Source organism: Martes martes (genome assembly GCF_963455335.1).
Source record: "Martes martes genome assembly, chromosome: 5".
NCBI lineage: Eukaryota > Metazoa > Chordata > Mammalia > Carnivora > Mustelidae > Martes > Martes martes.
The window spans coordinates 61664760-61682001 of NC_137892.1; the positions used below are offsets into that span (position 1 = coordinate 61664760).

At 38.2% G+C, this 17242-nt stretch overlaps 1 protein-coding gene across 1 annotated transcript; it reads left to right on the forward strand.

Annotated features, from left to right (window-relative positions):
* Positions 1 to 2205: 2205 nt before the first annotated feature.
* Positions 2206 to 8280, forward strand: MTX3 (metaxin 3; the record flags this gene model as incomplete). The annotated part of the gene is made up of 9 exons (XM_080804330.1): positions 2206 to 2316; positions 2819 to 2888; positions 3264 to 3340; positions 4299 to 4391; positions 4973 to 5155; positions 5299 to 5375; positions 5872 to 6029; positions 7306 to 7394; positions 8203 to 8280. Exons 1-9 carry the CDS (start codon positions 2236 to 2238, stop codon positions 8278 to 8280), a joined length of 906 nt encoding a protein of 301 aa, XP_080660456.1. The 5' UTR covers positions 2206 to 2235.
* Between the last annotated feature and the right edge of the window lie 8962 nt (positions 8281 to 17242).

Below are 17242 nucleotides of genomic sequence, written 5' to 3' on the forward strand. Positions count from 1 at the left end.
GATTCTCTCATCAGATGCAATAGCCTGCTATTTTCTGTCTCAATTCGATGCTAACAGGAGAGATTTAATTTCTCCTTAACACAAATGAAATTGTCATTTGTAACAGCAGCAATAAGGGAGACGGCTGAACTGACTAATTATATTAGGTGTCCACAAAAATGTGCATCCATTACCCACCCCACTCCACCATGCAAACAAGACTTAGGTAATCCACATTCTCTGTGCATGATTATTTTAAAAACTTTATTTATTTGAGAGCAAGAGAGAGTGAGTGAGTGAGCCAGGGGAGAAGCAGAGGGAGAACAAGCAGACTGTGCTGAATGCAGAGCCCCATGTGGGGCTAGATGTGGGATCAATCTCATGGCTCTGAGATCATGACCTGAGCCAAAATTAAGAGTCAGATGCTCAAATGACTGAGCCACCCAGGTGCCCCAAGCTGCGTATGATTACTTTAAATGCCTGATTGCAGTATATAGACTCTGAGTTTTATGACTTAGGATTTTAACCCTCAAGACAGGAAAGTCCTATTTCTTGAATCTGAAAGTTGAATTACTTTCTTTACACTTAAGACTGAACAGACAGCCTCTGCTGATCCCAGAGAGGATGCATCATTCCTGGTTTGTGCTTCCATAGTATTTTAGTTATGTCTCTAATGTTACTCATGATAATCTGACTTCTTACACTTAGTTGTATGTTTCCTTTGTGGACTATAGACTCATGAGGATAGAATTCAAGTCTTATTTATTTCTGTTTCTCCCAGAGCCTTACAGTGTCTTGGATATAGCAGCTGCTCAATAAATGTTTTGATATTTGGCTTCAATGAACATTTATTAAGCATTTCTCATTTATAAAGTATTATCAATGGATTCCTTTTATCAATATCCTTCCCATTTCTCAGAACTTTTGCTTTTGAAACATGAAAAAAAAAAAACTTTAGCAGATCGATGCTATAATTTAGATGGCTAAATAAACCATTTAACCCTAGGGAATACCTATCAATTCTTTGTTGAATTGTAATTTTATGAAAATTTGCAGAGGTTTCTTTTGAGCTTACAGTTGTTTAAGGGGACCCAACTACCTCAATGTGGCAGAGTTAAGGAAAGAACTTGGAGAAATGACTGGGAGGGTATCCCAGAAAGACTGTTGCACCTTCTAGAAGGACCCAGGACCCAAGTCCCAACGCCAGGACCCTGTAAGTCTGATAGGATCATGACATTCTGAAGGCCTATTATTCCTCCTTGACAGTTTCTCTGAGAAACTGTCAGTGTGATTTTCAAAAAACATTTGGTTCATGCCCACGGGTTGGGTGGCTATATGATATGTAGGGCCCAGGAGAAAATAAAAATGGAAGCCCCTTGTTAAAAAGTTAAGAATTTCAAGACAATGGCAGCAGAACATTAAGGCAGTTCTGGGCTCTTCTATGCACTGTGTGACTACACAGGTCTCACATCTATGAAGCCAGCCCTGTTCTGTCTTCAGAGAATTTTCAGCACAGTGAAAAGCAAAAAATCTGTATGGAATAGAAGCCACAATTTAAGTGTGTACAAGGGTCTGCAGGAATGCCAAAGTTCCTAACTTTGTAAAATCATCCCAGAGAAGGTGACAGTTAAGCTCTGTTTTGAGGGAGCAGTGGCAGAGAAAGGAGATATTCCTGTCTGAAAAAGGCAGAATTCACTTAACAAGTTTCAGTAATAGGGTTACCTCTAAGGAGAGTGGAGCAAGTGAACATGAGGGTGACAAAATTAAGACTGAGAGTGGAATGAGACAAAAGCCAAGTGTATGGCTAAGGGGTTGAACAATTATTGAGTGCCTATTGTATGTCAACTTATTCTCCCTGCGTCATAATTTTAAAAACACAACAATCCTGCCTATTTTACAAATGGGCTAGTTTAGGCCCAAGGTAGTAATGTTCAAACGATCTGGAGCAGACTAGGCTTCCAGTAAATATTTGAGGACTGTCTGGCAGATGTATCTTAAGGGCCAGGATTCTTAACCATTAGGCCAGGCTGATTCTAAGTGGGCTTTTATTTTTTATTTATTTTAGTTTATTATTTTTTTAAAAATTTAAATTCAATTAGCCAAGGTGAGTGGACTTTTAACCCCTCCACCTCTCCTTGCCACACCTCTTCACAGTCCAAAGGTACTTTTCCCTCCCTCCGCCCCGCCCCGTGTTTCAACGTGCCGGAAATTGGGCCGCTAAGTACTTCCGGTGTAGCAAAGGTCGGCCCCGGCAAGATGGCGGCCCCCTTGGAGCTCAGTTGCTGGGGAGGTGGCTGGGGGCTCCCATCGGTGCACAGCGAGTCTCTGGTGGTGATGGTGAGGCCGCCTCGCGGGCCAGGGCGCAGGAAAGATGGGCGGGGCCAGAGGCGCGAGGCTGGCTGGGTCTCGTCTCCGCCGCTCGCCGCGGTTCCCTGCGGAGCTGCAGGGCCGAGAGTGGCCGGGGAGCTTCTCGCTGCACTGCACTGGGTTCCTTACCCTGGAGTCACAGCCTGGCCTGTGACCCCGCCAAGGCTTGGCGGAAGAGTCATGGCTTCCCGCTTGGCTCCGAGTCTTTTCAGCCTTGCAGAGCTTTCTGGGCGGTGGAATGAAAAGCCAAAGCTGGGTGCACGCGCGCCCCGCTCTGCATCCCCCAGACCTTTGGGGGAATAGAGTCCCCGAAAGATGGGCAGCTGACGCGCGGGTCCTCTGCTAGACAGCCGGAGAGGGACACAGCCCGCGTGTCAGGCGTTTCTGCCTTAGGGGGACCACGCTGTGAAGTTGCTCTGTAGATTTGCGCTACATACTCAAGCCTAATGTTTTATTGCAAACTTTGTTTCAGGCTTACGCCAAATTTTCTGGTGCACCCTTGAAAGTCAATGTCATAGATAACACCTGGAGAGGTTCAAGAGGTACAGTGTAAACATTTTAATACACTTTTCTGCTCTTTTTGAAGTTACTCCCCCTTCCTCGCCGAATTTAAACCTGTGAGGCATATAGCCATGGAATGAATACCTTGGGGTTTTAGTTTCTTCTTACCATGACCTTGGCTGTATGTTGCTTATGGTTTGATCATTCTGAGTAATACTTTAAAATATAAGCCAGATCAATGGAAATTACGAGAAATGACAGTGTTCTCCAGAACTGCATTGTGAAATTGCAAAAAACTAAGATGATCTTACTCATTTCCCCCCTCCAAATGGCAGTTGGTGTAGTTTTTAGGGGATCAGAATCCCTTCAGAGAAAGTAGAAACATTTCCTTGTATGTGAACTGTTTTTGGTTATAGGAGATGTACCAATTTTGACAACTGAAGACAACATTGTTTCTCAGCCTGCAAAAATACTAAACTTTTTAAGAAAACAGGTGGGTGGTTCATTTTTAACATGTTCCCTGCATGTTACTTAAAAACAACAAAAATTAAAATATTGTAAAGCTTTTAAAAAAATTTTTTTAACTAAATCAGTAGATAATTGGAGATACCTCAGGTTTGATATAAAATTGAACTTGAGAATTACTGCTCTGAATCATGAGTTGTATTGTGATTTGAAAGTCATATAGTGAAGTACACTCAGTTTATATTTTCATATACTGTTCTGGATTTAAGTTTAGACATAAGCAGATTCAATGAAGCCATCTTCATGATTACACTTACTGATATGATTGTCAATTTAGTCACAAAGCTGCTACACTTTCTGCTGCATATGACATCTGAGTACCCACCAGCTAGCAACTATTTTATTTTTAAAGAACACTTAACTGGAGAGTTGCAATTAAATGTTTCATGAAGTAATGTATCTAAAATGGGCAAGTATGTAAAGATTTGTATAATGTATCCAGAATTTTTAAACATGTAAAGACTTCTATAAATACCAAAGTTATAATTGGTTTTGACAATACTTTTCTTAAAAAAAGTCAGTCCTATGTCAACAAAATTTAGAACTGTTTTAAATTGGGGGGGTTTCTTTCTTTTCTCATGGGGAAAAATGCAACCAATTAGAACTTCTTCCTTATTGTTAAAAATAATAACTTCTATTTATTAAGTTTGCATTATATGGCAAGCACTAACAAAACTAGGTCATAAACAATCATTAAATAATAGCAGTTAACAAAAAAAAAAGCACAATATTTATTGACCTTACCGTGTGTGTGATGTTGTGCTAAGAACTTTATTTGCATTAAGCTGCATTTGTCACTGATTTTGTATTTATCATTCTGCCTTTTAATATCATATTTGCCATTTTTGAGGAAGACTATTATTTAGCTTCCCTGTTTTGGGATGCCCTTGACTTCTCAAGTTTTTTGGTTTTATGTTTTCTAATAGAAATATAATGCTGATTATGAACTCTCAGCAAAACAGGGGGCAGATACCCTGGCTTACATTGCTCTCATCGAAGAGAAGCTTCTTCCTGCAGTGGTGAGCATTGGTATTGTAGTGACCTACTAAAAATATACTTCAGTCTATTTAGAAGGAGCATAGTGAAAAAGGCTTAAGAGAGGAAGTTTCATTTATGTATTAATCTTGATTCTGTGTTGCTGTGCAACTGGATTGTTAGACATTCAACTAGGACATGAAACAATGAAGTGAAAGATAATGTCATTTTGGAAATAAATTTATTTATGGAAGATGGAGTTTGTTGCTCCCATGTATAGAATTCTACTAAGTATAATTCATTCATTCAACAAGTATTTATTGAGCGGATATATGCCAGGCCTTGTTCTGGGTGCGTGGGATACAGCAAGCAACAGATGCATGTATTTAAAATCTTGTTTTATACTTGAGTCATTCGAATTGGGAAAGTTGGATGAAGCTACTTTAGACAAAGATGTTTATCAAAAACTTTCACTTGATCGGATGACCTTTGTCTTAACAAAAGAACATGCTTGTAGTGGGTTTGTTTTTGGTTTTGTTTTGGTTTTTTGATTGGAGGGGGTTGTTTGTTTCTTGTTTTTGTTTTGTTTAGTTTTGGTTTTTAGTTGTTTTTGTTTGTTTTGCAGCTTCACACATTCTGGGTTGAGAGTGACAATTACTTTACTGTGACAAAGCCATGGTTTGCTTCACGAATTCCTTTTCCCTTGAGTTTGATTCTGCCTGGAAGGATGTCTAAGGGAGCACTAAATAGAATTCTTCTGACCAGAGGAGAGCCTCCTCTCTACCACCTCCGAGAAGTGGAAGCTCAGGTATGGTTGGGATTACTTTCAAAGCAAGGGGCCTCCAGAGGAGGAACACAAGAGGCAGCAGAGATGAATGTACCTAAATGCCTGCCGAAGAGGAGTTCTAGAGCATCCTTCCTACTTTTGAGTTGTTATTTTATCCTTATTAGATATACAGAGATGCCAAGGAGTGCCTAAATCTTCTGTCAAACAGATTGGGAACATCTCAGTTTTTCTTTGGAGATACGTGAGTGCATTCCCTTCAAAATTATTCTGATGTTTTGTATGCATGTAGTCAATCAACAGTTACCTAAAGCAAGTCCTCTTGCTCCCCTTTATGAGTTTTTTACTTTAAGAAAAAGATTTAGTGGATTACTCTAGTGAACTTTTTCTGTCCGTGGTAATCAAACATTGACTCCATATGCATCTGTGTGAATTTAAAATACCTAAGGCTATTCCCACCCTGTCTCCTATCTGTACGTAACACTTGTGAGTAAACATGCATCTTTAATTTATAACTTTTCTTCTAAATAAAATAAATGGTTACAGTATTTAAAAAAACTACTGAATATAACCCTCATTCATTGCATCATTTTTATAAGCCAAAATATGTAGTAAACCTTTTAAAAGGCTATATTATATACTCCAGAATTGGCAAATGGATTTGAGAAAAAATATTTTTAACATAATCCCAAGTTAGTATTTTCCTGTATGTTTTTTAAAAAATCTTAATTTATTTTTAGGCCATCTACCTTGGATGCATATGTGTTTGGTTTCCTCGCGCCACTTTATAAAGTACGCTTTCCTAAAGTTCAGTTACAAGAACATCTGAAACAGCTCTCCAACCTGTGCCGCTTCTGTGATGACATCCTAAACAGTTATTTTAGGCTTAGTCTTGGAGGTAAGCTGGCCCCTCTTCAGCTAATCTGTGTTTGCGTAGAATATCTGCATATTTTCCAATGGATGTATAAGCAAAATTCATGACTTATTGAAGAAATTTGTGTATTGTCTTTAAATGTTGTATTATAGCACTTAAAACAGTTGCATTTTTCTGAATTTATTCCCATGTGTTAGTTCTACTTTAAATAGAGAAATAGACGTTTGCCTTTTGTCTGTTCTTCTAGATTTTATACATTTCTTGACTCTTGTTCTTCTTTAAAAATTGCCCCTTTGAAGTGGATCATTTTCTTCTAAAAGTTAACCACAGGTATTTATTGAGTCCTTGCTGAAAGATAGCATTTATCCTAACGCAAATGGGCAATTATTTTAAATGTTGCTTCTAGCATTTTCCTGCGTGAACAGAAATCAGCAGCAGATTGATTTGGGTGAGGTACACTCCCATGATTCCACTACTTGAAAACTGATTGCATCAGACTGGAGGTATTGTAAATAGTGGGTACCCGTCACTTAGGATATGGTTCCTTGGGAGTGTGGGACCTTGTGTTTAGGTGATCGGGATACGAAATTTGTATTGGGAGAGTTGGCAGAGACTGTCCTTTTAAGAAACAGAAGTTACAAGGGTAACTGGCTTAGGGACAATTTGTTTTTCAGGGTGGGTTGTGTGTTTGGTAGAGAGCGAGGGGTTAGCAGTTTGAGAGTCATGAAACTAAGTACCTTTCAACCTTGTTACTCTGGAACAGTGATTAGCAAACCTGGCTAGAGGACAAATACAAAATTTTGGCTTCTTTGTCAGATTTACTGAATTAGCATCTCACAGGCATGGAGCCCAGGAATCTGTATTTTTTTAAGTCCCTCCAAATACTGTGAATGCCTGGTTGGGAGCCATTTTGGAGTCGCTGCCTCAGAATGCTGTCCCAGTCATTGTGACTAAAGGCCTATTTGGTATGAGTGGGGAAATGTACAACTCAAATTGGAGAAGGATGTGAGGACTGCTGTGCTCTTTTACTAACTACACTTGCTAACTGCATAACACTTGGCTGTCTACTTAATAGACTAATTTAGTATTTTTGTTTAGGGTTTGATTTTGGGAGCATTACTATCTCTTTTAACTTTGCCTTTAAACCCATAATGGTTTTTCATTTCGCCTGGTTTTATTTATTTATTTTTGGAGGGTGGCGTACTTGGGAGGGTGGATAGACTCAAAATTCTTTCAGTCTAAACAGCTTTAAAGACTTTCAAAATTTTCTGTCTTTCTGATTTCTGTCCTGGCTTCTTAGGCATCTCTCCTGCTGGACAAGAAACGGTAGATGCAAATCTGCAGAAACTCACACAACTTGTAAATAAGGAATCCAACTTGATTGAAAAGGTCAAGTTTATTTCAATCATTATTTTATAGTAGTTTAGTATTTTCCTTCGTGAAATTAATATTGTAACTTTTAATTGTAAAGTTAATATGCATTAACTTTACTCTCTTAGTTTTTTTAAAGAGTTTTTTTTCATAAAGCTGCTCAAATATGCATTTATTAAAGTTGTACATAATACAATGTTTTGAAGCCAGTAGTGGCCTGATTACTTTGATAGTGGTATTGGGTTTACTTTTACCACATAATTAGTGATTTTTCAAATTAGGAGACCCAAAAGCCTGGTCTTAAAAAAAAAAAAAGACAAAACTAAAACACTTCTTTGCTTGTCTGTTTCTGTCTCTGAAGGATAACACTTCTTGAGATCGTAAGCACCTGTGCTTGTCCTTTCTGAATAGCACTATGATGTCTTTTTCTTTCTTTTACTTAAACTGTGTTATTTTTTTTCTCTTTCCTTTCCTTCTTTGTTCTAAATGTCGCTTATGGTTTTTGGTGTTTGTTTGTTTGTTTTTTTTAATCAGTGGGCATATTTTGCCACTTTGGGTTTGTGCATTTGATAAGAGAGATATTGAGGAAGTACATAGGGGAGATAGCCAGTAATTGAAATTTCAAAGGTGATTCTAGTTGAAAAAATGAGACTTATGCATTTTCCCCCCAAATATCTGATGAACTTGCTTTTTTTCTTATACCAGTGAATGATACTTCCTTTTTTCACTAACCAGTGAGGCAGTGTGGCCTGATAGCACTGGCCCTCAGTTCCTGAGGTCTCAGTAACGGCACCGTGTTGTGCAAGCTTTTGAGTTGTCTCACTAGTCCTCACAGCAGCTCTGTGTGCGCAGCTACTCCATCAGCCCTGTTTTACAGATGAGGACAGTGACGCTTCGAGAGTAGTATATGTCACCGACCTAAGGTCATTCAGCTGGCTAGAAGCAGAGAGGGAATTTGAACTCTGGAGACTGGATTCCAGCATGGGTTCTGTAGTTAGTCAGCTGCAAATGAAGGAAATACATGGAATTCTGAATCCAGTACTAGTAGTACTAGTAGCCAGAAACCTCTGCCTCTCTCTGGCATGACCATTCTGTTTCTTCTTACAGTATTTCATTTGTTGTTAGAACATGAGTAGTGAGTAGAACTGAGTAGTAAAACTGTAAAAGACCAGTACTAAAGTTTAGGTGGGCTGACTGAACGCCAAGTTTATCTTCTTAGCCCAACTCAGTCAATCCCATGAGAGGAAATATGCTGAGTGTTAAGTGTGGGTCATAGAAAGATTATGCAGATTGTTTTAGACACTTAACTGCTAGGTAAGGGCCATCCAGTAGAGTTTTCATTTTCTCTGTGTGGCAAATTCATGACAGCCATGTAGAGGGAACCACGAGATAACTACCTGTGCAGAAAGGGCACCCAGGAGGCACCCAATTGTATCACTTGGTACACTTCTATCTTGGGTCATCATCAATATATGAAAGCTTCCCAACTCTAAGTCAGGCACTCTGCTCTCCACCCGTTTCACATCTGGTCTCGGTGTGGTTCACTGTTGACTACTGGTATTAGAAGAACAAACCTATTGGCTACTATTGTTCACCATTTGGACAGAAAATCTAGAGCTTAAAAAAAGAAAGAGTAATATTTGAGGGACTTAATTCTTGTAAGAAAAAAGCCTGACACAATTGATTCAAGGCGTGCAGGAGGAATACTTATTTCCATTGGAAAATTGAAAGTTATTCTTTCCTGTAAGTTGCATGTACCTCTATTGAGACATTTCTTCTGTGCTTTGTAAGAGCATCTGGAGAAGAGAAGAGAGAGTTTTGCTTTGCACATGCTCAAAACTCTAGAAAAGCCTACTTAGCAAGTGGGTAATCAGATGCTCTATGCTGCCGGTTTGGGATCCGTGGGAGCAGCAGCTTTCAAGTCTCCTGAAGTTGAGCTGACAGGGAGCTCAACAGCAGGTTCTGAACCTAGCACTCTATTCGTGGGGCCCCTGCTTAAAGGTAGCTTTCTGAGGTCTGACTCAGTTCTAAACAATCCCTCTCTAGTGTTTCCAGGGATGCTAATGTCCTCCTGAGGGGCGCACAGGTCATTTTCACTGAGGCACTGAGGTCTAGTTGAAAGAACAGTAGTATTGGAAAAGAAGACCTGGGCTCTAGTTTCAGCTCATGATGCTAGCTTTGCAGCCTAATGCAAATCTCTTAACCTTTCTGAGCTCTGTTTTGCTAATGTGCAGAATAGGGAATGATCATCTTCCATTTTGCCTTCCCAGCTGTGTTGGCAAGATCAAAAGAGGTATTGTACGTGAACATGATTTGTAAACTGGGGAGCTCCATGTGTGAGAAGTATTGCTTTTACACTTACTATCGGAAGATCTCTTAAATCAAGTTGTGATCTGGCTGAGTTCATTTTAAGAAATTACTATAATTTGTGAAGGCATCAAAGATGAGCAACATAGCTTTTATACATCTACTGAGTTAGCTGGTATTTGGGGTACAGCATTTCAAATTCTTGAGTGAGTATTTGTAAGGAAAAGGTTTCTCAGGCAGTCCTGGAACCATATGGTTCTGTACTCTTCTAGGCTATGGTTTGGACAGGGAGACCACAGTCCACACAAGTGGTGCCACTGCCATTAGTCAGATGTATCTTTTGTACCTTCCACAGATGGATGACAATCTTCGCCAAAGCCCTCAGCTTCCTCCTCGGAAACTGCCAACACTTAAATTGACTCCAGCAGAAGAAGAAAGTAATTCCTTACAACGGCTATCGCCCTGACAGTCCTCATGCTTTGTGTCCAAAGTCATGTGATTGTTGCAGTCATCTCTTACACTACTTATGTGAAGGCAAACAGAAAATGCCATTAGTAGGTATAAGGAAGGCTCTAAAAAGAAACTTTCTCTGACATCTAGTTTTTCTTAATTAGGAAGCTTGTATTTTAGCTTGGCAGTGCACTTTAGATAACATCAGAGTGAATGCTAAATGAACTTGGGGAAAAAGAAAACACACTGTACTGTATATTTAAACAACAACAACCTGCCTTAATCTTGGCAGATTTTTGCCTTTAGTTCACATGTTGCTGACCAAAACATACAATTCTGTTCTGAATGTGTGCTCTTATTTATTCAAGTTAATTTATTAATTTAGTTTTCTTGGAACAGTTTGAATATCTAATATGTGGCTCTTTGGGGCTTTTTTTTCTTCTGTTTAGAAATTTTGATGCCAATTTTAGACGTTAGGGAAGAATGTAATATTCTCATATTCTATTTACTTCAGTAGAAAAGCCTGTATTTAAAAAGCAACGAGGAATGTGCTTTTTAATTATGCTCTCAGAAGTGTAATCTTTTGGGCGATCAGTACTATACACACACACACACACACACACACACACACACACACACACATATATATATGTCTGAGATATATATATGTATCACAGGTGGTTACATAATAATATTCATCTGACTGTATGCACTTCAATAGAACATTGGTATTTGCTGATGTGTTCAGTTAAGGTTAGCAAGGATTCTTTTAGTTTATTGGACCAATGGCAGCTTTAGACATATGTATTTGTAGTACATTTTTAACTCAAGTCCTCTCTTTCTTGGATTAATTTCAGGGGAACTGAGTATATTGGTCATCATTTATTATGCTAGGCTGTAAAGTCTTACTGAAAGTTGCCGAACTGTCAGACACTACTCTGCTAGAGTGACAGAAGTACCTACTGTGTGCTTGGTCCAAGTTCATCATGCTTGAACCAGTGTTCTTTTCATAAGACGACTGTCACATAGTCAAAAGCTTTATGGCAACATATTATTTTCCATATAGTTGAACTACAGTTGAAGCATCTAATGGGATATTTGGAAATAGCGGTAGTTTTTAAAGAGTATTTTCTATTTATTGGTTGCCGACCTGTTAAAGGATTTGCTGTGCAGGTGATTTTCCTTATAACAGAATCTCTCTAATTTTAGTGGCTGAGGTGCTTCTGTTGTCCTAAAACCACTTCTGGGGTTTTTAAAATATAGGATCATGTTTTTGATTAGTGTCTCAAAAGATTACTATGGTGCTCAGCAAATCTTATCACGTCGTGCAGAAACCCCCATGTTAAGAAAACAGCTCTGTAGTCAAGAGACTCGCCTAATTGGACCTGAATGGAGCTCAGCTGTGTTTGACCTAAATCCTCCCAGTTTGCTCTGTATTTAGGTAGCTGTTGATGCAGGAGTCTATAAGTCATTGTAAATATTTTTTCTTGAAAGTTTTAATTAAATGAGAAACAAGGTAGTCTTCAAAATCTTATCTGTTTGGGTGTATTTAGGGAAAGTAACTAATGAGTTTCACATTACTTCTGCAATGGGTTTGTGTGCTTTGTATTAATTTTCTATTAGATTCCAGCAATCCAAAATCTGTATGAATATTCTATATTGAAAATCATGACCATAGGACTTACCGTCCTCTGGGATTGATGTATATTGGAGAAGGGTGGTTAACACATTAATCAGACAGTCTGTTTATGCTTTAGTTAGGGTTGGTCTTTTTCAGTTGTGATTTATGTTAAGCCTTCAAAGAAGCATTTGAAGTGGCTTAAAATTGTCAATGTACGTAAAACAGGACAATTAAAATTAGTTTTGGGAAAAATGAAAAATTGGGGGAGAAAGAGCTATATGAACCCTAACAGATTCTAAAATCAAATGGTAAATTTAACTCCCAAGTTTCTCCATGGGCACAAAGATAATACTGGCTTATGTAAAGTTTTCTGTGAGTAAAACTACTAATATCCATGCTAAGGATAGTGTGTTTAAATTTTTATAAGAATGTAGAGATCGTGTTCTTACGTCACAGAATTCAGCCAATAAACATACTGTAGCATTTCATGTTTTGAAAGTTTAATGAAAAGATAGCATTCTAGAATAACATGTACTTGTCATTTTTTAGTACAAAAGACAGCTGTAAATATGATTTACTTCCTTTTGGTCATTCCTGCTTTGAATTGCCTTTAGACTTGCAGTACATAGGCTAGGATGTTTTCAGACTACCTTTCCTAAAATGCAAAATGTGATTTAGGTAAGTGAGAATTTATACATTGGGATTCTTAGTTGAGCATTTTGAGGATAAGCCAACAAGATGCCAGGAAGCTATAACTGAGTATAAAGCATTCCAGGGATGAGCCACGCATCGAAGAAGCTCTTAGAAAGGAACAACTTTCCAGATTGGCCAGAGAGCTTGTGACCAGCCTGTCAGGATACATTCTGGATAAAGTTTCAGTTGCTGAGATAAATGGTGCACAGTGTTTAACAAAATACTGTGAGCTACTTTCTTGAGGATGTGATGGTGGAATATGACCAAAGGGACTGTGTTTGTGTTTATATTTGTTGGTAGTATAGGATTAGAAAACCAGTCAGATAATTCCCTAAGATAAAGATCTTCCATCAGCAGACGGCCACCGGTCATCCATAAGATTGACCATTTCTTTGAACACTAAAGACAGTGTAAAAAGCATTGAGGATTGTCATTCCTTCAACATGGTTATTTTCCCCTGCAAAGATTGGCAATGACAAATTTCAGCTTAGGGTTGTTTGTATTATTTTGGGAGTACTAGAGAATTCAAGAGTTTTACAATAAATCCAAAGCATTTTGATTTGCATTTGTAATTTCTATTCTTTTAATATTGCTAGATTTATTAATGTGAAGGAATCAGGGAGCTTATTTCAAACACAGCTAAGTTGCAGTTTTCAGAAGTCTATAAAAATGGAAAGAAACTAGACATCAAAAGAGGCAGAAACTGGTATCAATGATACAATCTCAGAAAACCAATTTTTTAAGGTGCCTTCATGTGATAATATTGGTATTTAAAGTTAGGAGTATGTTTTCGTGGGCCCTGTTCCACGAATATATATCTACCAGGCCTATTAGGTTTTTTGACAGTTTTCCATAAACAGTCAAAAGTCTTAGCCCTTTAAAACCAAAATATAAAGTCAAGAAGCTGAGTGATGGATATATAGTCTCTGTACTATTTTTGGAACTTCTTGTGAGTCTGTATATCAAAAGGGTTTTAAAAAGTAAATTTATGATTATCTACATAAACTATGATTTAAATCTGATGACTCAAACATAGTATTTAGTGTTCAGTTCCAGACAAATACATAATATAAATTAAATATAACTTACTTCCTTCTTAAGTTTAAAGAAAGAAACACCTCAGGTTTGTAATGACTGAGTATCTAAAGATCTGCTTTGCCCTACCAGAAAAGAAAAAACAACAATCTAAAACCAAGAACTCCAATTCCCTATAAAATAGCCTATGATTTTATATTTGTAGTATATCTTCTTCCTGTGGTACCTGGGTTTACCTTTTAGGGTAAGATACATTAAGAAAAAGTTCTTCTGTGTCTTCATGGAGTGGTAGTTCTTTGCTTTGCTGTGTTCTAATTACACAGTGTGACGAGGTGTGCGCTAGGGCCGTGCTTTGATGAAGAAGGTGCAGCATCTGTGTGTTTTTGTTCTACGCTCATAGGGATTTAGTAATTGACTTTGTCTTGCTTTGGTTATTTATATAATTGAAATCCTGATCAGAGCCGCTGAGTATAATTTGGGTTTTGATTATTGTCTTTTGCATATGTTGTTGGCATTAAGAATTATCTTTTGCCTTTTTTTCTTGTTCAGCTCTGTGGAATTTACATTTGCTCTTCGGTGTTTTCTTATTTCTTAAATGGATTATTAAGAAATTTATTGTAAGTTACATGAACTAAAGATTTGTAATCTGTTACCCTCAAAGGTTTTTTTTAAGATTTTATGTATTTATTTGAGAGAGACAGAGCAAGTGTGCACAAGTAAGGGGAGGGGCAAAAGAGAGGGAGAAGCAGGCTCCCCACTGAGCAGGGAGCCATGCAGGGGAAGCAGGGCTCAATCCCAGGACCCTGGGATCATGACCTGAGCTGAAGGCAGAGGCTTAACCGACTGAGCCACCCAGGCGCCCCTGCCCTCAAAGGTTTAACTGAAGTGTCATTATATCTTCAAAGGGCTGATTTTCACAGAGAGTAAAGATGAAGTTTTGGGTTTTTTTAAGGGTTTTCAAAATATTTTAGCCCCTGTTGGGATGTATGTAGGGTTTGCTAGGAAGCCCAAAATCTTGCTGGAATGTTGTTTGCTAAGAGCCCAGGTTACCAGCCCTAGACTTAAAACCACTGCGATTGAGGTGGAGAGGTATTCTCAGAATCAAAAAGCATACAGAAATTATTTGTTCCAGATGAAAAGACCAGTGATTATGGATGAGAATTAACATTCTTGAATAATGGTGTAAGAAAGTGTAACTTTGAGCTGGACATTTGTAGAGAGGGGAATGTTGTGATAGAAGAATATTCTTAGCAAAACAAAGTAGTTTCTTTAAAAAAAAATGACAGGAAAACAAGTCATTTTGTATCCTGATTATTATTAATGTGAAATTATACCATAAGATTTTTTAAAAACCATATTTTAGTTCCCTGGAGAAGAAGGTGTGTTTTGGCAGATTATACTGTTATGTGACTAGAGGGTTCTGTGGCCAAATAAGTTTGGGAAATGCTCTGTTAGGTTACTATAGGCTTTTCTGAATCTCTGTGTGGTTTCAGTTTCTGAGAAGGGCCTATCTTGTATGCGCTGTTTCCCTGATTTATTGCATACGGTTTGTTTTTTGTTTTGTGGTTTTTGTTTTGTTTACAATAGGTATCTTTTGGGATTTTTATTCTGAGAAATATACTTGGGGAAGCACTGCCCTGGAGTGGTTTTGCTTGTTGGTGCTAATTGCAAAGGTTTCCTGTTGTCAGGTGCCCCTCTAGTGAGTGGTGATCAAAAATGGGAAGATAGGTTAGGACTCCCTTGGACCACACAGTTGAAGGGAGGGGGAGCATGGGTTTTTAAACAGTTTGGTTATTTAGGCTCCTGTGAGGCCCCTGGTCAGTTAGCCCCATTCCCTAGAATCCCAACTGGCTTGGAACAGATGTGCAGGGTCATGACCAGGTGGCTCCAGAGAACTCAGCAGCATTTAGGCATCTCCGAGACAGTGGGGGCCAACTTGCAATTCCGGAATAAATTTTCAGATCATTTTTGGCTGTGCTTTAAAAGTGCCAAAAAGGTGATGGGATTTATAGCATTAAAGTCACATTTAAGCTGCTGCTTTTATGCATATTTAAATATATATACATGTATATGCGCATATAGACGTACACACTGTTGTAGAAAGTTTACACTTGCTTCAGTGACAAAACAAAAGAAATTTAATATTTTCAAGTTCTATTCTAGTCTGAAGCCATGTTCTAAACAAGGATTGTATGTTTGTGTGTACATTTTCTAGAATAAGGGTTTACAGTTTTCATTAAATTCTAGGGGCTTCGAAATCCTAAAAACTTTAGACATCACTAGACCTCCAAATTTCAGAGGACAAAGTGTATGTGATTTCATCCCAAAGTATAAAACTGGATCGCTAATCAGGCATAAGGATGCTCTTTGTTTCTTCTCTGCAGAGTGTACAGTTGCCTATTGGAACTTCACACTGCGGATGTGTATTTGATAGAAAGCTTGCCTTTGGTCTTTGCGTTGTGTAATGGTGAACATCTAGCCACGTGAAAAGCAGTTGGGTCTTTGTTGTGATTCTTGAGTTTTCCTCATGCAAATTCAGAGAATTGCCTTTTCATCACTTACTTTATGTATCCCTGATTCTTGGAAATCAAGAGAAATGACTTGCTAGGATTTGCATCCATCCTCAGCAAGTCATGCACTCTACAGAGGGCCGGGCTCGCACACTCATTCTTTGAACTGCTGGCTCCTTCGCTTGCAATGCTGGGGTCTCTTTATCAGAGAAGGAAGGCTGTACCCAGGCTTTTATGTGAATTTCATAAAGATGAGCTTTATTCCTCTTCTGACTTGATGTTTTAGTTTGTATAATAGGAAATTACATGTTTCCATTTTTCTGTGCATCTTGAAATGGAAATTTGAGGTGTTTCTAATGTCACTTTGGCTTTCTAGAGGATTGAGCACAAAGAAGATTAAGAAATACATGTGTACATATATTGGTTTTGTTCCACCAACCTTATCTTTGGTAAATATTTTAAACATCTCTACTGGTGTACAAATACTATAGTTTTGTTGTAAACATCTTAAAGCAATGTTGGTCATAATTGAAATATTCTGGTCATGCCTAGTGTGAATATATTTTACTCAGAGATTATGTATAAATACCCAGAAGTGGTAATGATGATCAATGTTGTAAAGAATTTATTCTGATAAGTGAGAAACTGGATATTATGTCAAAATAGCTATTTTCACAATAAAATCTCAAATTGCCTGAATATTTATTAATTTTTTATTTAATGTTATTTATCCCCTGAGGTAAATATTTTCACTGGGAAGAATTTTTCAACAGTTGGAAGTGGTTATTCAGTGCTGGGAGTGAACTCGATAGGAGGTTGTTCTTTAGAAAATGTTTATTCTTTCTATGGTGAGTTGAGATCCCTTGTGCTCTTTTTACCCCATGCTGAGGCAGGTTAGAGGCCTCCTTGCTCAGGCACTGGTGTGCGAATGACTCAGCTCACACAATTTTTCAGGGCTACAGTTGGCTCATCCCTTTGGCCCTATAAATTTCTTTTAAATTTTCCCTTTTGCCCACCTAGACAGTCCAGCAATATTCCATCTAATTGAATGGAAGGCATACGCTGAGGAAAATGCAGTTTTAGTGAGGGGCTGGGGTGCATCTGATGGGGAAGATATTCATGTTTTTTTGCTGCCCCCCCTTTTATAAATGGGGTAGGATATATGGGATAGAGAATCCTGTTAGAACTTGAGTCAAGTAAGGGCAGCTTCCCTGAGGGGGTGAGTGTCTTTATCAGTAGAATTATTTTTT